The 25,600-nt window shown below is 36.6% G+C and overlaps 3 protein-coding genes and 1 long non-coding RNA gene across 8 annotated transcripts; 1 reads left to right on the forward strand and 3 right to left on the reverse strand.

Annotated features, from left to right (window-relative positions):
• The first annotated feature begins 1,644 nt into the window (after positions 1–1,644).
• On the forward strand, positions 1,645–4,119 carry LOC148920521 (uncharacterized). Of its 2 annotated transcripts, none has more exons than XR_016123810.1 (3): positions 1,645–2,285; positions 2,438–2,549; positions 2,661–4,119. It is a non-coding gene; the product is annotated as an uncharacterized LOC148920521 (long non-coding RNA). The 2 variants fall into 2 exon arrangements; XR_016123809.1 differs by having other exon boundaries at positions 1,646–2,285; positions 2,875–4,119.
• LOC103322333 (putative helicase MAGATAMA 3) lies at positions 3,325–8,211 on the reverse strand. 4 transcript variants are annotated; one of them, XR_016123807.1, is made up of 11 exons: positions 8,059–8,211; positions 7,813–7,962; positions 7,168–7,683; positions 5,817–6,992; positions 5,406–5,730; positions 5,077–5,335; positions 4,757–4,973; positions 4,163–4,527; positions 3,865–3,993; positions 3,655–3,705; positions 3,325–3,501 (listed from the first exon to the last, which is right to left on the reverse strand). XR_016123807.1 is itself a non-coding variant. In XM_089045062.1 (9 exons), exons 1-8 carry the CDS (start codon positions 7,927–7,929, stop codon positions 3,873–3,875), a joined length of 3,096 nt encoding a protein of 1,031 aa, XP_088901188.1. In that variant the 5' UTR covers positions 7,930–8,019; the 3' UTR covers positions 3,325–3,705; positions 3,865–3,872. The 4 variants fall into 4 exon arrangements, 2 of the variants coding, with proteins under 2 accessions (XP_088901188.1, XP_088901187.1); XR_016123806.1 differs by having other exon boundaries at positions 7,813–7,965; positions 8,059–8,192; XM_089045062.1 differs by lacking the exon at positions 8,059–8,211 and having other exon boundaries at positions 3,325–3,705; positions 7,813–8,019.
• Positions 8,212–8,999: 788 nt separating this feature from the next.
• LOC148920522 (large ribosomal subunit protein uL2x) lies at positions 9,000–10,602 on the reverse strand. The gene is made up of 2 exons (XM_089045063.1): positions 10,095–10,602; positions 9,000–9,530 (listed from the first exon to the last, which is right to left on the reverse strand). The coding sequence occupies exons 1-2, from the start codon at positions 10,532–10,534 to the stop codon at positions 9,188–9,190; spliced, it is 783 nt and encodes a 260-aa protein (XP_088901189.1). The 5' UTR covers positions 10,535–10,602; the 3' UTR covers positions 9,000–9,187.
• Positions 10,603–12,315: 1,713 nt separating this feature from the next.
• LOC103322335 (helicase SEN1-like) lies at positions 12,316–20,119 on the reverse strand. Its single transcript, XM_089047587.1, is given in 8 exon segments — positions 12,316–12,608; positions 12,713–12,971; positions 13,075–13,096; positions 17,281–17,583; positions 17,706–18,524; positions 18,526–18,816; positions 19,050–19,682; positions 19,966–20,119. Coding segments are annotated over 8 exon segments (2,646 nt in total). The 5' UTR covers positions 20,083–20,119; the 3' UTR covers positions 12,316–12,406.
• Between the last annotated feature and the right edge of the window lie 5,481 nt (positions 20,120–25,600).

Consider the following 25,600-nt stretch of genomic DNA (forward strand, 5'->3'; position numbering starts at 1 on the left):
CAGACATGCCAACATAGAAATACCATAATCCAACAAGGACAATGGAGCAAGGAACAGACCAAAGCAAGTCTAAGGACAAAGATGGGGGTTAAGGCCAAGGAATGAGTGATAAATCAAAATTCACTCCAGAAAAGTAATTAGAAGAAAACGAAGATGAAAAATATAAGCCAAAGGATGTTTTTCAATTCATACACAAGCCAGAGTCCATTGTCCTACCTTTATTCAATACAAATTTGTATCTAATGCGAACATAATTCAATGGATTGTAATTAATCTGTAATTCAGAAGAGTCGGCGATATAACGGCTATAACCGTGTTCATATAAATGCAAATTTGTATTTTAAACTATTTATATGTAAGGAAAAATAAGGACATCCTTACTATAGAAAGTCTATATGTACGCATCACTGTCAATTCCTTCTATTTGTTGGGGGTAATTATAAAGAAAAATGTTTGACTTAGTTCATAAATAAAATGCTGGAATAATGCTCAAATTCAAGATATTGAATTAGTGTGGTTAATTTTCCATTGTTGCCATTATTGGTCATCCTTCTGATGCCATATTTTTTTTTTTTGGATCTTCTTATCCACAGTGTAGGGGTTCAAAGTTGGGATCTCTTTTAACACTCGGAAGAGAATTATGTTGATCGTAATAGTTTTGAAATCAATAGTGATGAATATAGATCTATTTACTAATCTCAACAAGTGAATTTAAAAGTGCAAAAAGTGAAGTTTCATGTAATGCAATGGTTCATACTAAGTATTTTAAATATACAAATTTATAAATAAACCCAATCCTAAACATGTATTTATAAAAAAATCCAAACACTATTTAAACATAGAAACACACCCAAAATGAACTCCGAAGTCAACAATTGTATATTTTTTGGGTGTGTTTATAAATGGGTTTTGAGTGTGTGTAATAATGGGTTTTGGGTGTGTTTATAAAGTGTTTTGGGTGTTGAGTTTTTTTATAATTTCAGCTCCCATTTTGGGTGTTTTAGTGAAACTCCCTTTTAAATATGAGATAGTTTCGTATGATATCTAATTTCTTGGGATTAACCTGATTCTTGTTTCTTTTTTTTCTTCTTTTTTTGGGTTTTTTGATTGAAATGGTTTTCCAATTATTGCTCAAGTTTCATTTTGGTTCATGAACTAAAATTTTCATTTCAATAGCCCTTCAACTTTCTATTTAGTATCAAAACGGTCTCACCATTAAAGTTTGTTAATATTATCGCTAAATTGAGAGTAAAACTGCCCATATAAATTAAAATATTAATACATTAATATATATATATATATATAAAGCAAAAGGTAGAGAATGGTGAAACATTCAAAATATCAGAAAATGTCATTGGTTAATCAAAACATTAAGAATTAAAATTATTAATTAAATGAAGATAATATGGTAAATTCATATTTTTTATATTAAAAAAATTAAATTTAAAAGAAAAATCAGATAATGAATCTTATTTTTATGAAACACAACAACCAAATATCTTTTTTAATTCTAAAATAAATTTAAATTCTTTTTTAAAAAAAGCCTTTCACAATCATGAAAGCGCGTGTATAGAGTGCTAGTTAAAAATTAAAGGAAACTATTATTAAAATTAGAAATTAAAATTAAAAATTAAAATTGAATCTCACCAGAAATACCTATTGTGGTTGGAGGACAGGATTCAGGAACAAGGAAGAGATGTTATTCACCACCACCACCACCACCACCACTCTCTCTGTCTCTCTCTCTCTCTTTCCCCCCACGAGCCTCCTCTCCCACCAAAAACTTCTCAAGACACCCACTACCTCCTCTCCCAGCTAGATAGATCCCATCACAAAAGCAGAACTATCAATGAAGAGGAAGGAAATTGGAGAAGAAGAAGAAAGGAAGATAGAGTCGACCATGACATCAGTTGGCTGGAAGTAGATGAAGAGGCAATACCCGATCACAAGCTCAATTGAAGTTCCAACTCCAAAATCGCAAAAACCCAAAATCGAACTCAGAATACCCATCTCTAATCTGCCCTTAAAATTTCTGTTTCTAGTAGCTGTCCACCAAAGGGTTTTAGAATTTTTCTTATTTAGTTCCTAAGATAGTATTTGATTCATTGAGCTGATGCTGCTACATGGACAGGGACACCTGCGATGTTTTTTCAGAATGCCCCACCCATGAATTTCTTTCCATTTCTGGAAAATTCAAGGAATGTGCCAACAACTCTTAGAGACTTTAAATCCATGGATTTGTTCCCTCAACAAGCTGGTTTTGGCTCCTGTGTCCCATAGAAGAGGTTCTGTAGATCCATTTTCTGTAAATTTAAAGGCATTGTTGCAGCAAATGATTTTGTTCAGTTTATTGCACATGGACAAGTAGGAAGTTTAATATAGCTAGGTCTGTTATAATTTAGTTAAATATTATGAATGCTGGATATTTCTTTTGCAGTATGCGAATGGGAATGGGAATGTAATGTAAGTAGCAGAAAAGAATGCTCAGTTGGCAGGGCCACTTGTGAATGTGAAGCATGAGGATGGTGATGACTGATGAACAATTGCAAGTAGGCGTTACTTTTCCTTTCTATTATATTTATATGCTTATATAATTTTATAAATGCTCTCTGCTTAGATGTGTTTGTGGGTGAGAAATGCCCATTGTTCTTCATGTTCAGCCACTCAAAAGGAGTGAGGCTTGGGATCTATTTTGCATGAAAGCTTTCTCTAGCTGTTCAAATAGATTTTACCCACCAGAGCTTTGAACTCAAAGCCAGGGATCTTGCTGGAAAACTCTAGGCATTGTAGCTTTGAGTGCTGTCATGTCAACCAAAAATTGGCTACGCTTCAATGATTTACCCTACCATCTTAAGCTTGGTTGCATTTTTCCAGGAGATTATTTGATTCGGTGTAAAAACACTTATTCGACTTTGGATAGCAGAGGGGTTTGTGGAACAAGTTAGAGGGGCTAAGGGAGTGTCTTTGGAGCTGTCACATGAGCAAGGACTTCCCTCTCCTTTTACATATTCTTCCCCTTGATTCAGGAACGGAGAGTTTTAGCTGACGAAATTCAAAACTTTGGCACCTGTTAGATTGAATTAGGCTTGTGGGTTTTGAATTGGTCAGTGTTAAGTATCTAACGCAAAATAAATTGGCAACGAGTGGTCGTCCAAGGTTATCCAAGGCTTGAAATTCACTCTGTGAGATTTTATATTATTGAGAACGGTTGGTGGACGTTGTTCTAGCTCCGGTACCTGTTTTCTTGGGTTTTGAACCAAAGTTGATAGAAACTAGAGCCTTAAACACCTTATAACAAGGGGACGGACCCATGGATGCTTGCTATAAAGTAATATAATTGGTTCTTCATTCATATATTTCAGAAATTGTTTGATCAAGTAATCAAAGATAAACATATTTCTACTTTCTCTATATCAGGTAATGGCTAAAACTTTGATATATATGACATCTCACGGAGGTACAACACCTTCTAATTCTTCCGTTGTTGCTGCTGCTGCTATGCTGCACACCGTTTTCAAAAGTTGTGTCAAAATATACCAAAGTTTATTTATGAAAAGATGGCTTAAATGGAGAAGCATTTCAATGTTATCTGGTAAGTAGGTAGAAGATAGGAAATTAGAAATTGTGTGCCTCAACTAAGCAAAGCTTGATTACCTCCTCAACCCGGTGTCCTTCTTTCTCCACCTTGTGGACATGCTACTCTTTCTGATAATTATTTATATGAAAGAATCAGTACTTAATTGCAACAATCAATGAGCCCAAATTAGAGAATTGTGTTAATTTACATATCTTGTATTTAGAAAGAGAGAGTGAAAATCTTGAGAACATGTAGTCATATGGAAGATGTACAGAGTAAACACTCACCCACTACTTTATGTTTGTGGCTCATCTGTTAGACTGAGTGAAGATAACGGTTTTGAAAGAATCTCCACAGGATCAGCCTCACGGGAATTGCTCGAATCTACCGGGGATCTCATCGGAACAACTTTATCTCTGTACCAATTGAGAAACAATGGATGGATGATTCAAGCCATGTCTATAGAAACCTTTTAATCAGCATAAATGTACTGTTCTATTATCTACAACTTTAACTTTTGCTAATTTTCTATATGTACAAAATGAATAAATTCACAAGAAAAATCAAAAGTGAGTGCATACGTACCCCTCAACACATCTGAGTAGGCAGAGGTTCATCTTATCAGCTGTATAACTACGAAATATGATCTGAAGCCGCTCCGCAAATTCGGAAGTATCAGAAACTGGAAGAACATCCCAAATCTTCATAACCTGGACGTAATCTGAGTTCTCTTCAAGAACATCTACAGACCAAATGAGATTCAGCTGCCCTTTCACTTTATACTTCTCTAACAGCTGACCACAAAGCCCCCCATGAATTATAACTCTTTTATCCTTGCAAGTTTGGCGCCAGCCGTCAGAGAGCTTTGTTAATAAGGAAACCACTTCTCCACGGATGTCAGTGTCTTTAATCTTTTCCATGGAATTCTGAAATTTTTGGGTGAAATAAACCTATACAAGAAGAAGATTGATTAATGCTGATACTAATATACGAAGAATAAATGCTGCAAAACACAGAATCTAAACGCAGAACGAATTTGCCTTTAAAAAGGCATGTTCCCCTATTCAGCTCTCCCTGGATAATTTATACTTGTAACAGAGGAGATTTGTGAAGTCTATAAAGCCTTGATAATTTAGGTGCCATGTAGAACTCGAACGAAAGGGAAATGTAGCAGCATACCTTCCATTTGGCGTTTTTGAACAGCAGAGAATCAGCATTAAGTAGAATGTGTAGTTGGCCAAGCTCCATGAGGGCTGCTGCAATGGCCTGAGCTAAGTCCTTGTCCTCATGAGCATTATAGAAACATTTGCGTTTCTTTGCATCAAGAATTAGCTTCTTCCAAATAGAGTTACTGCTGATCAAAGTTGCTTCGTTCCCCAAAATCCAAAGACAGTACCTAACAGACATAAAACAATTGATGAAGTTCATCAAAAACCATCAAAAATTCAGAAACTAGATCCAAGCTGCTGCATGTAAAACCCCTAATATGACAGAAGTACCTTGCACGCGTTAGCATAACGTTTGCTCTTTGAAGATTGGAGACGAAACCTACTGATCCTTTCTCGTTACATCTGACAGTGGAGATAATTATCACATCATCTTCACCACCTTGAAAGCCGTCAACAGTTCGCACACTTACAGAGAAGTCAGTGCCAGAAACTTCACTGTATTCTCCGACTCTCTCTTGAATTGCGTTAACTTGAGCTTTGTAAGGTGATATTACCCCAACACTAACCTTCTTCTTTGTTCGAGTAAATTCTGTGGTCCATTAAAAAAAAAAGTTACAAAAAAGCTAAGAACATCTACACTAGCTTACAGCAAAACTTACCTCTGTAAAGGCTTGCCACAATCTCACAGACCACAGCAACCTCAACCATATTTTTTGGACTATGCCAGCGATCGAATTCTTCTTTTCCATTGACTATATCTATAAAGGAGTAGGATCCATACATTTTTCCTGAAAGAAAAGACCGCTCATAGCTTCTTTGCTTGACATTTGGACCATCTGATATCCGGTTCTTGTAAAACTCCCCTTTTGGGAATAAGCTGATTGATGGATGCATTCTGTACTGGACATTGAGAAGGTGCTTCTTATGTCCCAACTGTACAAGTCTTCCGAACAAACTTCTTCCAAAACCAGCCTTCTCAGAAATCTGAAAATTGCATTGTTCAAAATTCACATAAACATAAAAGCTTTTCAAATTTTGAAAACTAAACAGCACAAGGGGCAAAAGGAAACCTTGCTTTTAACCATAGCAGGGAGTTGCTTCTCATCTCCTACGAGAATAGCATGGCGAAGACCAGGTAGTTGTAAAGGAATTGCTGATTCGCATTCTTTAAGCTGAGCAGCTTCATCAATCACTAGCAATTCTAGAGGTCTCATTCTCTCTCTGTTCAATTTAGCACAGCTTGATGCGGTGCAAAATATTAAACAAGCATTTGCCAAGCACAATGTCCTTATTTTCTTCACATCATTCAAATCAGGAACAGAAAATTCACGAAGCGACATCAGTGTATGAACACAATCTTTTAGAACTAATTGTGACCTTTCATTAGCAAAACCAACATCCTGCAGTAAAGCTTTAAGAGAACTGAGCAAATCCGAAGCTCTTATCATGGCCTTTACAACCTCCAGTGAAATGCAAGAAGTTGGTAAGTGGGTGTACAAATTGACCATGCAAATCTTCAGATCCTTACCAATTGAACTAAGTTTTTCCTTCACAAACTCCTCTAAGGTCAGAAAATCATCCTCATCATCCTTTGTTGAGTTGCTATCATTGACTATAACTCCCTTCCTTGCGGTCATTACCACTCTCTTCATCGTTGTTAAAATATTATCGCTATCTTTGCCATCCTCATCGCATCTTCCTCCCCTTATTTCTTTCAAATACAACAAGTACTTTTCCTGTGGATCCTCAAGCAAACCTATCATTGATTCCAACCAATGTTTCCATCCAGTCCGAGGGTTAAAACACTCGGCCAGAATTTCAATACGATAATCAAGAAATACCTCAACAAGGTCATCATAATTATCGATCTTCATCCGCTCCCCATTCCCAAACAGAATTATATCTCCAAGTCCATACTTTCCACAACCAAGAGACTGATTAACCAATCCCAGCAGTCGCGCTGCCACTTCTAACACAGCGATATTTGTTGGAGCACATGTTAGTGTTCTGCACTTCAACTTCAAGAGGGAAAAAAGTGACATAGCAACTGTCTTGGTTTTTCCAGTCCCAGGAGGACCCCATATTAGTTGGATGGTATTTTGGTGAGTACATTTACTCAAACTGATACAGTTCAAAACTGCAGCTTCTTGGGAATCATTTAGATCAGAGCCCATTGAGGGCCATCTATTTGAAAGGGCAGCAGAGCATTTTTCTTTTGAAAAGCAAATTGAACAAGAATTCCCACCCTGTAAGAAAGAAACATAAACCTGTTGTTCGGGGCTTTGGGAATCAATTAGCAACTAAGCATGGTCAACAATGCAATCAGAGTAGATCATCCTTGTTTCGAAAACATGAAGAAGGCCTAATGAATGTGCATGCATGATGTTAAAGTAAAGATAGAGTCAAGAAGAAAAAAATTACTTGTGATGAATTGGGTTGCACTTGCAGCACATTCTTTGTTAAATTTGTGTTGGCCCCTTCTGAGTTCAAAGCTCTCCATACGCGAACATTTGTCATCATGTTGATTAGATAGACAGCAAGAAGTTTTTTTCCTCCTTTATTGATAGGCTTTGATGAGAGTATTGAGAGGTTATTATCTCTGCCTCGAAGAACATACGCAATGAGATATGAATCTCTGGGCTTGTTCAAATCATCGGTGCATTTTGGTCTGATATCAGTCAAGGCAATAAGATCTCCAGCCTGCGGCTCATATGATCCTCTGGCTTCTCCCCTGCCCTTAATTATAATATCATAAAACAAGTCCTTGGGAGGTTTATGACCCTTAGAAGTTCTAACAGCCAGAATTTCACAGGTAGGTGCCTGTGACAGAGTCATCATGCTTGAGAGTAAATCAGCATGTGTTTCCTCAACAAGTGAAGGAATGAACGATTTCATGTAACTAGTCACGGTCGAAAATGTCCCAGGAATTTTCGCCACCTGTAAGTTGACACAACCAAAGCGAAATCGACATGCATAACTCATCCCATTGTAGCTAGTTTTCTAATTAAGCATTGCTCAGAAAACATGATGACATGACAGAAATTAAGCATTTGTCAGAAAACAAACCTGTTTTTTGTAAAGATTTTTTTTGAGAACATCCTTCATAGACCAAGAGAAGACCGAATCGATTAAGCTTCTACCGGCAACGCCCCCCTTTTTCACATTACTCTCTTGATGATCCATAGCTGCTTACTGATCCTTTGATATCCTCAATGACTACTTTGTAAGTTGTGGAATTTCAAGTCAAGTGCAAGTCAATTACTTAGTCTAAGATCATTTTCTTTCAAAGTATATATATAGTAAATTACTTACCACGGAAGCAGAGCATGGCTTGCCACTTGGTCAAAAAAGTCTACAAGGGTACAGTGAAAGAGAACTTCCCAGCAGCTGCATATTTCCTTTTGCTGTGCGTCAACAACTTGGTAGCCAAGTACTTCTGCGATAAGGACTAAACTAAGAGGAAAGTAACAACTTGTAATGACTTATGTTTTAAAAAAAAATGGAAGGAAAATAACGATTAAATATTATGCAAATTTATTTTTAGAGGAAGAAAACAAACGGGTACAAGAATTTTGGAATAGTGAATATAATATATAGAAGACCAAGAAGGCGACAGCCTCAAGTGCTTTTTCATTTTTTGACCCTAAAAAAAAAGTGCTTTTTTCTTTTATTAAAGTCACAGTTCTGTTACGCGGGAAGTGAGAAATGAAAATACAAATTTATAAATAAACCCAATTCTAGACATGTATTTATAAAAAAACCCAAGCACTATTTAAACATAGAAACACACCCAAAATCAACCCCAAAGTCAACTTTTTGAGTGTGTTTATAAATAGGTTTTGAGTGTGTGTAATGATGAGTTTTGGGTGTGTTTATATGTTTAAATAGTACTTGGGTTTTTTTATAATTTCAACCCCCATTTTGGGTGTTTTAGTGAAACTCCCAAATGAAAATTCACTCCAGAAAAGTAAAAAGAAAAAAATGAAGACGGAAAATATAAAACAGCAGTTTAGTTAAGCCTAAGGCCAACAGAGATTGTTTCAATGCATTACAAATTTGTATCTAATGAGAACAGAATTCAATAGATTGTGATTAAATCTTAATTCATAGGGTAACAGCTACAATCGTCTTAACTCAATTTTGTGGCCATAAATTCCAACATAACTTCAAATAAATTTCATGTTTCCTTTCTGTATGAACCTTGTCTGCAATAAATTCTTCTGGTCGGCTTAATTTCCATGGAACTGGCAAAATTTAGATCGAAAAGGACCATCAACTAAACAAAATTTCTACCACGAAATAAACCCGCTAGTCTCGGATAACTTGTACACGAAGTAATCGGTACCAAAATAGCAAACTTTGAGAAGGAAAAATGGTGATGTTGAGCACTCTTAAAAGATTCTGCGGTCCAAAATCAGAACATAAAAATATAAGATTAATCTTAAGCCTTGTCAGCCTTGGAGGCAGTGGCAGCAGCTTGTCCTCTAAGTCTTCCTGTTCTCCTTGCAGCAATGAGACCGACCTTCTGGCCAGGAGGTGCATCACGCCTGACTGTACTTGCATGTCCAATGTGCTGGTGGTTACCTCCTCCGTGAGGATGCTCAACTGGGTTCATAGCCACACCACGAACCTTAGGCCAGCAGTTCCTCTTCACTCTGAATTTGTGGTATGCATTACCAGCCTTGAGCATTGGCTTTTCAGTCCTACCACCGCCAGCAACCTGCCCAATCATTGCCCTGCAACCACTTGGCACAATCTTCTTCGCACCAGAAGGAAGCTTGATCCTGTTAAGAACATGTAAACAGACACAATGAGTTAATCCCTAACCAACGCAGCAGACCTTGACCAAGAAAACAGAGAAGCTAATGACAAGCTAAATTGAAAAGTACATTCAGTAATAGATGTCGAAAATCGAATGATCAAATCGGATTAGTATAAACCAAAGCCTGCACAGGTAGAAAGTGAAGACAAGAATATAAAGCAATTATAATCTCAATACAAGAAAAAGCACACAACACACACTTGAAATAAAATGAAACGTTGGTTGAGACCCAATCCTACTAAAATTCAAATATAATCCAGCCCAAGTCAAAAGTCTTACTACTAATTATATTGGTTCAGAGCCACACCGCTAATTCAACAAAATCCAAGAGACAAAACACTAGCTACTTAAGACTGCGAGTCTGTAAATGAACATACCCAAGTGGGAATTTTCAATAAAAATGCCATATTTCATGCTTCATTATTGAAAGCAAACTACATTTCATCAAATACGATACAATTATTAATTAATGTTCTTAGGATATAATTATCAAACGAAAACAGAAGGATGAGAGAGAGAGAGAGACCTGGAGGTATCGTTATCAGGGTTGTGGCTGATAACAACAGCGTAATCACCAGAAGCCCTAGCAAGGACTCCACGGTCACCAACATGGTGCTCGACGTTGCAGACGACAGCTCCCTCCGGGATCGATCTGAGAGGCAACACATTGCCAACAACCAGATTGGCCTTCTTCCCACAGTAGATGAACTGGCCAGTGTAGATGCCCTCAGCGGCGACGAAGAGCTCGTTCTGCTTCTTGTATCGGAAAGGATGGCGGAAGCTGACTCGGGCGAGCGGGGCTCCGCGACCCGGGTCGTGGATGATCTCGGTGACGACGCCCTTGAGGTAGCCGTTGCGCTCGCCGAAGTCGAGGCTGCGGAACCGGGCGGGACCCTTACGGTGGTGGGTGTGGGACTTGAAGACCGACCCCGCACCCTTACGCTGAGCTCTGATGACTCTACCCATGGCGGCTTCCCGCTGAAATGTCTCTCTTCTTTGCAAGCGGTAGCGGCCCCCAAATGGTGCTTCGCAAGTAAACCCTAGAACTCAAAAATTTATAGCATTTGGATATGGCCCAACATGTGTTAGAGTCCAGAAGAAATTGGGCCTAATTTTTATACCAAATGCTTAAAAGGTCAAATGAGAGGATAATATTTAGTCCAAGTGTTATCTGCCGTTCTGCCCCTTATATTGTGAGTTTTTATCAATAATAGCCAAAATTTACACTCCAATTTCGTAAATGTCAATTTTTATAAAAACTTTCAAATATAGCCAAAAATTCACTTAAATTGACACAAATATCCTCAAAATTAAAATATAATTACCCATAAAACCAGCCTCTTCACATTATCTATATTACTAAAACAACAAAACAAAAAGAGGAATTTTTTTCCACAAACGAAGATTAAAGTCCCAATTATGATGCTTCTTAATTATCACCACAAACTCAAACATAGAACCTCAAAGATTGACCATGAAGAACTTCAAAATCCCATTTTGTTTTTGCTCGACTTTTGTAGATCTAAAACTTCCCCTTTCTAATAATAAAAAACCTTCAACCAAAAACAATGGAACCCATATCAAGAGAAACACAGCAAAATCGCAACAATATTTGCCTTCTGTTGGTTTTTATGTTCCAAAAGAATACAAACACAATTCATTTTATTTAATTTAAGAGAGTGCAAGGGAGATATTATTATATTAATACAGTTTGAAATTAGAAGGAAAAATCACATACGACAATGCATAAGCATTTTATTCAACATCAGATAAAGGATTGGAAAAATATGGTATTTTAGTTTTAGGGTGAGAGAAGAAAGAAAAGCGATTGAATTTGTCAAGTCCATCAAACTTGAAATAAAATTGGGGTTTTGAGTTTTTAAGTAGAGTTTAGGGTTCATAGCCATAACTGGGCACCATAGTTGTGAGTAAGCTTGGCCACCGTAGTTGTGAGTTATTTGATTTGTAAGTTTTTTGTTATTTGGTTTAATTTTGAGGGTATTTGTGTTAATTTAAATAGGTTTTTGGCTATATTTGAAAGTTTTTATAAAAACTGACATTTATGAAATTGGGGTATAAATTTTGGCTATTATTGATAAAACTCTTATATTGTACTATTCCTTAATTATCAATTCACTCTTCATACCTTTTTTTCAGGTAAATTAAGGACTTCAACTGTATAGTCAGTCGGGTATAGCTTAGTTGGTTGAGCCCTTCCACATTCATCCATGTTGACAGATGTTCGAAACCCCCAAGCACCCAATGAATATTTGTGTAAACCCCCTCTCGTAATCGCTTATAATAAAAAATAAAAAATAAAACTTAAACTATATAAAATAGGCCATGATTCCAATTTTTTCTTGATATTGATTGATGCATGCTGCACATCTTTGAGATATGGGTTTGTTTTGTCAATGGATTTAGGTAGTGGGTTTTTAGATTGCAGGAGCTTTGGTAGTATAATTGTTTGAAATAGGTTTCTTTATGTTGGGCAACTATAAAAATTGGGATCAGCCGCATGCTGGATTTACATTTTTAATGAACCAAAATTTAGCGATTGGATATGCACTAACTTTTGAGCTTGTTTATAATTGCTTTAAGTTCTTCAAAATGAAAGGGTTCAGGGTTTCACAAGAAGAAAAATAGGACTTCACAAGAATAAAAGAGGATCCATGAATGAAGAACAGCCACAATCAAGAATAGAAGGAACTTTCAACCAAAAAAAAACACCAACGGAAGCTATCAAGTAATAAAAAATGGTTCATATATTTCGATAATTGTTTCACTGAATTGCTGCATCAAGAAATTAAAGACCAACAGAAACATGCTTCTTCTACATCAGGTAAATTGCTCTGCTCCTGCTGCTGCACACACTGTTTGGTTAAGCTCTAGACGTGCTGCTGCAATAGCCTGAGCCAAGTTCTTGTCATCATCAGCATTATAGAAACAATCACGTTTCTTCGCATCAAGAATTATCTTCTTCCAAATTGAGTTACTGTTTGTCAATGTGGCTTCGTTCCCCAATATCCAAAGGCAATACCTACACCAACACAACTACAAAAAATTAACTTCATCAAAACTACCAATAATTCAGACAAAACATGTAATCAACAACATGAGCAAGCTACAATGTAACAGTAATACCTCGCACGAGTTAGCACCACATTTGCTCGTTGACAATCGGAGAGGAAACCTACAGATCCATTCCAGTTACATCTGACAGTGGAGATAATTATAACATCCTCTTCACCACCTTGGAATCCATCAACAGATCGCACACGTACAGAGAAATCTGTGCCAGAAACTTCGCTGTAGTTTCTGACTCTCAATTGAATTGCATTAACTTGAGCATTGTAAGGCGATATTACCCCAACACTAACCTTCTTTTTTGTTCGAGTAAATTCTGCGGCGAACAAAGAAAAGTTACAAAAATGAAAAATTGAGCTAAAACCTTCTCAAGCAGGAGCAGCATATTCTTACAACAACTAGCTTAGGACAGTAATTACCTTTGTAAAGGCTTGAAACAATCTCATATGTTGGAATTTTAAAAGGTTTTAAAAATTTAACCATTTTATTTATTTAATTATTTTGGCTGTTTTATTTTATTTATTGTGGGGGTTATAAATATTTAATATTCAGGTTTTATTTCTGGTTGGTGAATGCCTTAATTTTTTGGTTGGTGAACTTTTATGGTCGGTGAAGGTTACATGGTTTTGGATGCCTATAAAAGGCCACTCCTCCTTCACACAAAATACACACAAAAACACAATACACTGTTAGAATATCACATACCACAATCACCACCACAAACTAATTCTTTCTTTTTCTACTTTTACATATATTCTTTACTTTATATTATTATTATTTTGGGCAATGGTTCTGTGACTTGGATACCTATATCTGTCATGAACGTGCTCATAGTGGATCTTGAGTTTGTGTACAAGGGTCGTATCTTGAGTCTTGTAGACCGTCAATGACTGCACGTAGGAGGCTACAAAGGCTTTAGGATGCGTCTTTGGCGTGCTTCACCGCACTCAAACTCACCTTCTTACCTATTATTTATTTTCCTTTTATTTCCCTATTATTTTGTTTTCTTCAATTTCATTATACCTTCAAAGCTTTTCAATTTGTTTATATGTTATTTATAATATAAATATTTTGTATTTGGCTTTACGGAAAGAGGGAAACTATTATTTTTCACAACAATCTAAAGCCTTTGTATGTTAAAGTTGTTTTCTTCCCGTATTGCTAGCTTTAATATCTTTTAACTCTTTGACGGAAGCTTTTGCATTCGTATTGGATTTTCAAAATGAAAATTACGATTTATTTTGGGTAGATTCAGTTTGAAGCTTTCATGTTGTCTATACAATTTCAACTGCTTTAAATATTGTTGGTACTTTTATATGTTTATAATTTGTCGCTAACGTTTGGGAAATTACTGCTAGTGTTTGAAAATAAAAACCTACAGACTAATTTATTTGGTATTATTATTATAGTTCAAAGTATTATTATTTTATGTGGTGTGTCTGTTTTTAAAATACATTTCAGAATCTTAATAATGTTAATAGCATTCAAAAGCTAATTAATGACCATTGAAATTTCAAAGCACGTTTCATTCATTTTGGTTGCCATCAATCTTCCTTTATATAATGGTCCTTTATAATCGTTTTTTTTAAAATCGTTTTATTGTTCTCAATTGCCAAAAAGGTCTGCTTTACTTTTGGAAATCCTTCATATCAACGTGAGAAGCAATTATAATATATTCTTGGCCGTAAAGTTTATTGTTTGCAATTATTTTTTTTAATGTTGGGTTTCTATACATTATCTTTATAGTTTTTTGTGTCAGTTTTAGTTCTGACCTATCTGTGTTTTCAATTTTATATTGATTCTTTATTTTCATTTATAGATATCAATTTTTGCGAAACGTGCAGAGAGTTTATGTGATATTATTGCAACTTTTATTGAGCTTAATTATTCTTTATTTTGCTGGCTGTCATTGCTTTAAATTTGGGAGAAAAACGAAGCATTTTTTTATAGTATATATTCGATTGTGCAATCCTTCGTATTAGTTACTTGAGTTAATCTTGATACAAATATATTGAGTGAATTAATATTCTTTTGATTGTGAAGTGTTGACAGCTGACACTTTGAGTTAATTGTCATGAAGTATACATTGTGAAATCCTCCTCAGAAAACTGAAATGAAATAATAAATTATATCACTCTAAGTGGTATTAATTTTGATGGTTTTTATGTTTACAATGACTATCAAGATAACCATGAGTACATATCTTATAATTTTAAAATTAAATAAATTTTGGTACAGTCTTCATATATTTTGAGAATTCCCTAATTTGTGGGGGTTGAGTTTTTCCTTAACTATGTGGGTATTTCAAACACAAAATTTAATCTCAATACTTATTTTATGTTGAATGTAATTTTCCAAATTTTGAGTGGTTTTGATTACCTCTTTATTTTGTACATTTATTATATAAGTTTTCATATCTCCTTTATTCAGATTTATTCTATTTTAATTAGCGCTCAAATGCTTACGTTATTTGCGTTTTGATAATTATTAATATTTTATTTTAAAACGTGTGGACCAATTTGTGGAAGTTGAATTTTCTTAAAGGGGAACTTTAATACTGTAATTTCATTTGTTACTAACATTAAGCAATTTTGCTGGAAAATATTAGATTCATTTATGTTGGCTTTTCCTTCTCTCTTTCCCATAATTTTTTGTGTGTTTTTAATTTCTTTATGCTCTCATGGGAAAGATTCATTTAGTGACATAATACTTTTTATATTTTATTGGCAAACATACTATGTCTATATGAAATTTGTTTCATTATGCAAGTTTATTATGAGACTAATTTATCTTCAATTTGATACGAAAATATTTGCAACTAATGATGATTTTGGCATAAAATTTTGGTAGAGACTTCTTATTGTCTTATAGATTCATATTGAGAATCGACAAGATACAATTTCAACTTGGATATGTGATCATGATTTCAGCCATTTGGAGTGCACAAAAGGGAGTAAGGGTATCCTGAAATACTCAGTGCTTATAAATAAATTTATTTAATGAATTAATTGTTATATTGTTGTTCATAAGTGGTAGCAGGTGTACTCAAAGTTTCACGGACTTGAGAGGTACTCTTGATCAAAAGATTTAATGTATGATGTATTTCCGTTATATTTAACTGTATACCAATGCATATTTAATTTCCAATTATACTGAGGTGAAATCTACTAATTATTTGTGTGCAAGATTGTGTAGGAAATATTTTAATAACATGCAGGTTTAAAGCGCGCAAAAATGGAGAACAAAGACATGACCTACATTATATATGCCTTGTGAAGGCTAGTCTTAATATGCATGCCTCGTGGAGGAGGCTATTAATGCAAAATGTCGAGGGGGATGTGCTTAAGCCCATAAGGGAGTCACCTAGGGAGGTAACCCAACTTCTGTGATTGGAGATCCCATGAAGGAAGTTCAATGTGGTAGAAACAATCCATACTGCGTGACTCATATAGCACTCATAAAACTGAGGAGATATCCTTGAGATATTCTTCTGCTCATCCCTAAGGCAAAAGTGCTATTTTATGTGACGTTAGGAAGGGATTTATCCCTGAATGAGTTTCGAGGCGGGCAAACTCCCGCAGGGTACGGGTCACATGTACTCTTGGAGAACTCACCTAAGTGAGAGACGTCGTGAGGCCGCGACTATGAGAATTGGGCTATTCTCTAGTAACTCTCATGAGAATCAAGATTAGCGCATGGCCATAAATAGCGCTACCCCGCATCCAAGTCTCAACTAATACTATGTGTGGGATATGTTGAAGTTTGGTCAAAGGGGCCGAGTTCAATACTGTGTACACTCAGGTTCCTCAAATGGAGACTATCATCACTAAGTGTAGGTTCAAGCCCGGAAGGCACCTACACCTATTACATAGTATTATATTGCCCATATATATTATATATTTTTCACTGGTTTTTCGTCATGGTAAAATTTTGAAAACCTTGTGGGGGATTGTTGGAATTTTAAAAGGTTTTAAAAATTTAACCATTTTATTTATTTAATTATTTTGGCTGTTTTATTTTATTTATTGTGGGGGTTATAAATATTTAATATTCAGGTTTTATTTCTGGTTGGTGAATGCCTTAATTTTTTGATTGGTGAACTTTTATGGTCGGTGAAGGTTACATGGTTTTGGATGCCTATAAAAGGCCACTCCTCCTTCACACAAAATACACACAAAAACACAATACACTGTTAGAATATCACATACCACAATCACCACCACAAACTAATTCTTTCTTTTTCTACTTTTACATATATTCTTTACTTTATATTATTATTATTTTGGGCAATGGTTATGTGACTTGGATACCTATATCTGTCTATGAACGTGCTCATAGTGGATCTTGAGTTTGTGTACAAGGGGTCGTATCTTGGAGTCTTGTAGACCGTCAAGTACCTGCACGTAGGGAGGCTACAAAGGCTTTAGGACAGCGTCTTTGACGTGCTTCACCGTACCAAACTCACCTTCTTACCTATTATTTATTTTCCTTTTATTTCCCTATTATTTTGTTTTCTTCAATTTCATTATACCTTCAAAGCTTTTCAATTTGTTTATATGTTATTTATAATATAAATATTTTGTATTTGGCTTTACGGAAAGAGGGAAACTATTATTTTTCACAACATCATATACCACGGCAACCTCAACCATGTTTTTCAGACTATGCCCACGATCAAATTCTTCTTTTCCATTGGCTACATTTATAAAGGAGTACGGCCCGTACATTCTGCCGTCAATAAAGGACTTGGCATAGCTAACTTGGTTGACATTTGGACCATCTAATATCTGATTGTTGTAAAACTCCTGTTTCGGAAACATGCTGATCGAAGGATGCATCCTATACTGGACATTGAGAAGGAGCTTCTTGTGGCCTAACAGTACAAGTCTTTCGAACAAACTTCTTCCAAATTCAGCGTTCTCAGAGATCTAACAAGTTCATTTGCTATGACGTAAAGATAATATTATATATATTGTGTGTGTGTTTTTTTGGGGGAGACAAGCTTGTCATTATTTGGAAAACTATAGAACACAAAGGATGACAAGAAAACCTTGCTTTTAACCATAGGAGGGAGTTGCCTCTCATCTCCTACGAGAATAGCATGGCGAAGACCAGGTAGTTGCAAAGGAATTGCTGATTCACATTCTTTCAGCTGAGCCGCGTCATCAATCACTAACATTTCCAGAGGTGCCATTCCTTTAGTGTGCAATTTTGCAGAGCTTGACGCAGTACAAAATATTAAACAAGCATTTGCCAAGCACAAATTTCTTATTGTTTGTCGGTCATTCAAATTTGGAACAGAAAATGCACGAAGGGACTTAAGAATTTGAGTGCAATATTCTTCAAGAAGTAATCGTAACCTATGATTAGCAACACTAGCCCAATACATTATAGATTTAATCAACGTAAGCAAATCCAAAACTGTAATCATGTCCTTCACAACCTCAAGTGAAATGCAAGACGTTGGCAAGTGGGTGTACATGTTTACCATACAAGTTTCCAGCTGCTCACTAAAGTACACAATTTTTTTCTTCACAAACTCATCAAACGTCAAAAGATGATTCTCATCATCACTTGTTGAGTTATCATCTTGGTCATCATCCTTATTGTGTTTTTCCCTCTTTCGCTTTACATACAACATGTAGTGTAGCTGTGGATCCTCAAGTAGACCTATCAGGGATTCTAACCAGTGTTTCCAACCAGACAAAGGGGCAAGACACTTAGACAGAATATCAAGACGAGTATCAAGAAATACTTCAAAAAGGTCGTTATACTTATCGATCTTCATCCGATCCCCATTCCCAAATAGAATTATATCTCCTAGTCCATGCTTTCCATAATTAAGAGACTGATTAACCAACCTCAGGAGTCTCGGCCGTAACTTCTAACACAGCAGTATTGGTTGGAGCACATGTTAGTGTTCTGCACTTCAGCTTAAAGAGGGTAAAGAGTGACATACCGACAGTCTTGGTTTTTCCAGTTCCTGGAGGCCCCCATATTAGTTTTATGGCATTATGGTGATGACAATTGCTCAAACTGATACAGTTTAAAACTGCAGCCTTTTGGGAATCATTTAGATCAGAGCACATTTTGGACCATTTTCTAGAAAGGGCAAGGGAGTATATTTGTTTGGAAAAACAAATTGTGCAAGAATTCTCACCCTATAAGAAACAAACATGAAATGGATTAGTGAGGTATGTGAAAATAGTCAAATAATAGCTTGGCAGGTAAAACAAACATAACCGGATTATCGAGGGATAGACTATTTGCTTTAAGAGTTAATTGACAATTAAACATGGTTGACAATCCAATCAAATAAGATTTTTATGCAAAAACATGAACAAGGTTCAGTGTGCAGGATTTTGAGTTTAAGGATAAGAGTACAGAAAAATACATCTGGTGAAGTGGGTTGCACTTTCAGCACATTCTTAATTATATTTGTGTTTGCCTGTTCTGAGTTCAATGCGTTCCATACACGAACATTTGTGATCATGTTCATCAAATGGACAGCAAACAGTGTTTCTCTCTTGCTCTGTATTTGCTTGAATCTGTTTGAACCAAAATTGACATGGGTCAATTCGTTGTTTATTTGGGGCAGTTTAATTTCCGGGGCACAACAGTATCCTTCTCCACTCATAGGCTTTGATGAGAGTATTGGGATCTTGTCTGAGCTGTCATCTTTTGATCCGAGAACATATGCAATAAGATAGAAATTTCCCGGCCTGTTCAAATCATCAATGCATTTTGGTCTAATATTAGTCAAGGCAAAGATATCTCCAACCTGTGGCTCATATTTTCCTGCATTAATTTTGGTTTCTCTCGTCTTCCTAACTTTAATTTCATAGAACAAGTCTTTGGGAGCCTTATGATGGTTAGAAGTTTCAACCGTCAGAATCTCACAAATAGGTGCCTCCGAAATAGCCATCATGCTTGAGAGTAAATCAGCATGTGTTTCCTCAATAAGTGAAGGAATGAATGACTTCATGTAACTCGCCACTGTCGAAAATGTCTTTGGAATTTCGGTCACCTGCAAGTGAATTTTGGTACACGCATATATAATTATGAGCTAATTTGCCACTAATTTAGATATAATCCAAAGAAAAAGATTGAAAGAAGTAAATAAAAGCTAATGGCAGTTATTTTATATATATAAACTCATGCAATTTTTTTTTGGTCTGATAAACTCATGCATATATAAACTGAAAACTCATGCATTTACCAATATAAATTATTTATAAAATGAGATGAAAGGAAAGTTGACAACACACTAGCTAGATATGCACGAGGAGATAAATAACTGGAAAGAAAACCTGGTGTTTGTAAAGATCTCTGTCGAGAACATTCCTCAGAGACCAAGAGAAGACCAAGTCTATTAAGCTTCTATCTGCAACTTCAGAAGGCTTCTTCACCTCATTCTCCTCATCCATAATTATTACTTACTCAACTGAATTCCCCAACTTCTGATATATATATATATATATATATATATATATATACAATGGCTTCTGTTTTATTCCACTTTGCTTAGCACTGACGCGAGAATACAAAAAACAAGTTTACAATCAACAGTAAAAGGAAGCTGATATATAGGGTAAACTACCAAATAACACAATGGCTTTTGTTTTATTCCACTTTGCTTAGCACTGACGCGAGAATACAAAAAACAAGTTTACAATCAACAGTAAAAAGAAGCTGATATATAGGGTAAACTACCAAATAACACCCTCAACTATCATGACTATTGACTATAGAGTTTAACACATGAATTAATTTTTCAGCCAATTTACCCCTCAGATTATTTTAAAGGATCAATTTAGCACATGCTGACAAAGTTTTACACTTTCATCCAATTTTCTAGGGGTGAGCATTGATAAAGTAATACATTCACAAGACACCCAACAGCCCAAGAAAAAAGAGCAAACTACTCAAGACACCCAGCAGCTGTGCACTACAGCTCATTTGAAGACTAAAGAGCCAGCTCACTCATGCTAACGTTGAGAGAATAGGGATGAATATAGCATATTCCATTTATGTATACTTATTCTAGAGACTTCTTGTATAGGACAAATATACACACATTATAAATGTACACAATATGTAAAGAGAAAGACTGAGACAATGAATATAAAATTCTAGCTGAGCAATCTTCTTCCTTTTTCTGAAAACTTCAGTCCTTCTTTCTTGTCTCCATAAAGGAATATATCCCTTCTAGTGTAATTTCTAACGTGGTATCAGTGCCCTAATACCCAACAGTTATTCTCCTACTCTTTTGGTTCTCTCCTTTCCTCCCAGCATCATTTTTCACCCTTTTCTAAAGTTTTTCCTTTTCTCTCATCTATGGACCCCCGCCCCCCCCACAAGACACTATCAATCCATTTTCTGACCATCATGGGTCCTCATCATCCTACTCTTCCTTTGCTTCTCCTCTCCCTCCTACCCACCCGTTGTTACCCAAAACATTTCTTCCCTTGTTCTCGTAAAATTATCCCGAGAAAACTACTTATGGAAGGAACTCTTCCTCCCAGTCCTACAAAGCTATGACATGTTGTCTATCATTGATGGATCTGAGCCTTGTCCTCCTCAATATCTACCCATTCAAGAAGGCTCACTCACTTCCACTACAAATCCTGAGTTTGTCCAATGGATGAAACAAGACCGTCATTGCAAAATCTGGATAAATTCATCTCTTTCTGAAAATATCCTCCCTTATACTGTTGGTTCATCCACTTCAAGTGAAAGGCACAGCTGATAGCCTAGCTGCAGCTGGCTCCCCTTTAGATGACATAGACTTTGTGGCACATGTCTTAAATGGTCTCCCATCTGATTATGATTCCTTTGCCACCTCCATCAGGGTTCGATATGAACCCATTACCTCTGAAGAGCTTCATGCCCTTCTTTTGAGTGAATAATTTGCCTTTAGCTCAAGACTCGGCTCCTTCTCTGAGCCCACATCTCATGCCTTTCAAACATCCCTTTCCTCACAACCTCACCTTTCTAAAACCAACTCCAACAATTGTTATTCCAACCAAGCTCGCTCCTTTTCCAACTCTTCTCATCCTAACCCAAATCCAAACTCTCGCAACCCTCAACACCCATTTCGTTTTTCTAGACCTCAACGCACATCCCATCCTAACCCTAACCATAATCTTAACCTCACTCGATCATTTTTTCTTCCAAACAATTATTCCACTCCAAGAATTGTTTGCCAAATCTACAACAAACCAGGCCATGGGGCTCTCACATGCAAAAATCGTCTTAACAGCTCCTATCAAGGCCACTTTCCCTCTCCCAACCTTTCACCTTCCCACTCCACAACTCCTTCTTACCCATTTGCCTCATACACCTCCATATACCCATCTTCTTCTCTTACTTAGTATGCTGATTCCGGAGCCACAAATCACATCACTAATAACCTTAGCAACCTCCTATTCTTTCTAAATACACTGGTCCAGAGAAAGTCAATGTCGCCAATGGTGACATCTTAGCTATTCAGAACACTGGTAATGCCACTCTTTACTCTCCAACCTCCATCTTTTATATGCAAAACATTCTTCATACTCCCAATGCTACACATAATTTACTCTCTGTTTATAAGTTTACAAATGATAATCTATGTGATTTAACCTTCACCCCTTTCTCATGTATCATTAAGGGTCATCTCTCGGGGAAAATAATTTTTCAAGGCCCTACCTGAAGGAAGTCTCTACCCCATCCACTTCTCCAAAAGCAAGCCTTCTCTTTTCTGTCTCAGCACCACAACTGCATCCTCTTCTCTTTGGCACAAATGTCTTGGCCATCCCAATGCAAATGTTCTTCATCACATTCTCTCATCCAACAAGCTTCATGTTCAAGGCAAACTCTCCCATCTTCCATTCTGCTTAGATTGCTCTCTAGGAAACACAAACAATTACCTTTTTCTCATTCTAAATATAATTCTCAGTTTCGACTTCAGTTATATCACATTCACCTTGGGGCCCTCCCCACAGTGCCTTCTTTTCTGGTTACAACATTTTTGTGGATGATTGGTCACGTTTCTCTTGGTTATATCCTCTTCAAAGCAAAGCGAGACACATTAAAAGCATTTCATATTTTTAAGCTACAAGTTGAAAAACTTTTCAAACATAAAATATGCACTCTTAGAAGTGATAATGGTGGAGAATTCACCAGCCATGTTTTCAAAAACTTTCTTAACTCACATGGCATTTCCCAACAATTTTCTTGGCCACATACTCCACAGCAAAACAGTTTAGTTGAACGAAAGCAAAGGCATATTATTGATCTCACTCGAACACTTTTTGCTCAATCAAATCTTCCTCTTAGCTATTGGGTTGAAATAGCTCATGACGATGGCGTATATCTAATTAATAGAATGCCGTCATCTGTTTTAAACAAAGTCTCACCTCTTCAAAAACTCTTTAATTGTCAACCAGATTATCATTTCATGAAGACTTTGCTCTGTAGTTGGGCTCTAAGCATGACCTGTATCCTTTGTTTGAAGTCCTTTTCATCATCACTCTCCCAAACCTACCAGCACTATCATTCTTACATCACCAATGGTGTTCTTATCTCCCCCACCTCTCTTTACTTCCCCACCACAAACTTATCCCCCAAACAACCCCTTACCTCCTCTAAACTCTCCTCCACTTATCCAAATATCTCATCATATTCCTAACAGTACACCATCTTCCTCAAATACTACTCACTCATCCTCATCAACCTCAAGCTCGTCATCTTCTCTTGACCACCATTTAGTCACTAATCTGCCCATCTCTCCAATCCAACCGCCTCCCCCTCTCTTCACACCTCTCATCCCCTAAACACCCACCCTATACAAACCCGGTCCAAGTCTGGGATTTACAAATACCATCCGTTTTGTGCTTTCTCTCGTAGTTCAATTTGACTGGCCTGTCACCCAACTAGACATGTCAAATGCCTTTCTTCATGGTTCACTAACAGAAACTGTTTTTATGCACAGCCTCTAGGTTTTAAAGATCCCCACAGGCCGCACCATGTATGAAAACTCAATAGATCACTTTATGGGCTGAAGCAAGCTCCTAGAGCTAGGTATGAGGAGCTCTACCATTGCTTGTTGTGTCTTGGCTTTCATTCCTCCACTGCTGACTCTTCCTTATTCATCAAAGCTGATGCATATCTCACTATCATTCTAGTCTATGTTGATGATATCCTCATCACAGGAAATTCATCAACATCATGTACTCACCTCATCAACACCCTTCATTCCAAGTTCTCTATGAAAAAACCTTGGCAATCTTCATTACTTTCTTGGCATTGAGGCCCATCGTACACCCACTTCTATCTTTCTCTCCCAAACAAAATACATCACAGATCTCCTTACCAAAACAAAAATGTTTGATGCCAAGCCTTGTTCCACTCCTTCCTCAACCATTAAGCTTGACACAACCTCTGGTGACCTTATTCAAGATCCCACCCCCTATTCGTTCCCTTGTAGGGGCTCTACAATATCTTACATGGACTCGCCCTAACATTGCATTCTCAGTGAATCAAGTCTGCCAACATATGCATTAGCCAAGAACTCATCACCTCACTGCTGCCAAATGCATCTTGCGATATCTTAAAGGTACACCATAGCAAGTCCTATCTCTCACCAAAGGTTCCATAACTCTCATAGCTTTTTCAGATGTTGATTGGGCAGGTTGTCCAATTGACAGAAGATCCACCACTGGTTATTGTGTTTTCTTTGGCACTAACCTTTTCTCTTGGAGTGCAAAGAAACAAACCTCCATTGCACGCTCCTTTACCGAAAGTGCGTATCATGCCCTCTCTCACACAGCTGCTGAAATCACATGGTTATGTTCTTTGCTCAAGGATCTTCACTTCTTCCTCCTCAAACCTCCTCTCTTGATTTGCAACAATGTTAGTGTTCTTGCCCTGTCTCAAAATCCCATATTTCGTGCTTGAATTAAACACATTGAGATCGATTATCACTACGTTCGTCAACTTGTCACAAGTATCTCCATTTCCATTAGTCATGTCTCCTTTCACCACCAAGTTGTTGGCATCTTTACCAAAAGCTTGCCAAAGGCCCAATTTCGATATCATTGTTTCAAGCTCATAGCTACTTCACCGCTGCTTAGCTTGAGAGGGGATGATAAAGTAATACATTCACAAGGCACCCAATAGCCCAAGGAAAAAGAGCAAACTACTCAAGACATTCAGCAGCTGTGCACTACAGCTCATTTGAAGACTAAAGAGCCAGCTCACTCCATGCTAACGTTGAGAGGATATGGATGAATATAGCATATTCCATTTATGTATACTTATTCTAGAGACTTCTTATATAGGACAAATATACACACATTATAAATGTAAACAATATGTAAAGAGGAAGATTGAGACAATGAATATAAAATTCTAACTGAGCAATCTTCTTCCTTTTCTGAAAACTTCAGTCCTTCTTCTCTTCATAAAGAAATATATCTCTTCTAGTGTAATTTCTAACAAGCATGGGTTGGGTTCGGCCAGTTTTAGTCTTAACCCATGATTCAATTCTTTATATATTGGTTTATGATTTCTTAAGCTAAAGACTCAGTCATTATTAGGTTAATCTAACCCAACTCAAACTTTTTGTGATCGGATTGGGCGGTTCAGTCAAGTTAACTTAAAATTAAGCCTACGGGTTTTTAGGTTTAATGGTCCCTAAACTTTGACATGATTCACTCAATTTTTCAAATTGTTCTCGTGGTCCTTCAACTTTAGTTTCATTAAGACAAATGGTCTAGCCGTCATTTTTGTTAATTTTCTTGGTTTTAAGGTTCAATGGTCATTGGACTTTGGTCACTTTAGTAGACGTCCCTGAACTTTGCCCCCACTTGCAATTGGATCCGTGAATTTTTGAGGCAATTACATCCTTCAACTTCACAAGTTGTTCTAATTGGGTCCTGCCATCCGACTCTGTCAATTTGT

This window comes from Prunus mume, linkage group LG2 (genome assembly GCF_029339155.1).
Source record: "Prunus mume cultivar Tortuosa linkage group LG2, ASM2933915v1, whole genome shotgun sequence".
Classification (NCBI taxonomy): Eukaryota; Viridiplantae; Streptophyta; class Magnoliopsida; order Rosales; family Rosaceae; genus Prunus; species Prunus mume.

Coding starts and splice junctions, on each gene's coding strand:
- LOC103322333 (XM_089045062.1), bottom strand. CDS start 7,929: ATGGATCATCAAGAGAGTAATGTGAAAAAGGGGGGCGTTGCCGGTAGA. Junction 5,336..5,405: donor TGTGGCAAGCCTTTACAGAG/GTAAGTTTTGCT, acceptor AATGGACCACAG/AATTTACTCGAACAAAGAAG. Junction 4,528..4,756: donor TCAAAAACGCCAAATGGAAG/GTATGCTGCTAC, acceptor CTTCTTGTATAG/GTTTATTTCACCCAAAAATT.
- LOC148920522 (XM_089045063.1), bottom strand. CDS start 10,534: ATGGGTAGAGTCATCAGAGCTCAGCGTAAGGGTGCGGGGTCGGTCTTC. Junction 9,531..10,094: donor CCTGATAACGATACCTCCAG/GTCTCTCTCTCT, acceptor TGTTCTTAACAG/GATCAAGCTTCCTTCTGGTG.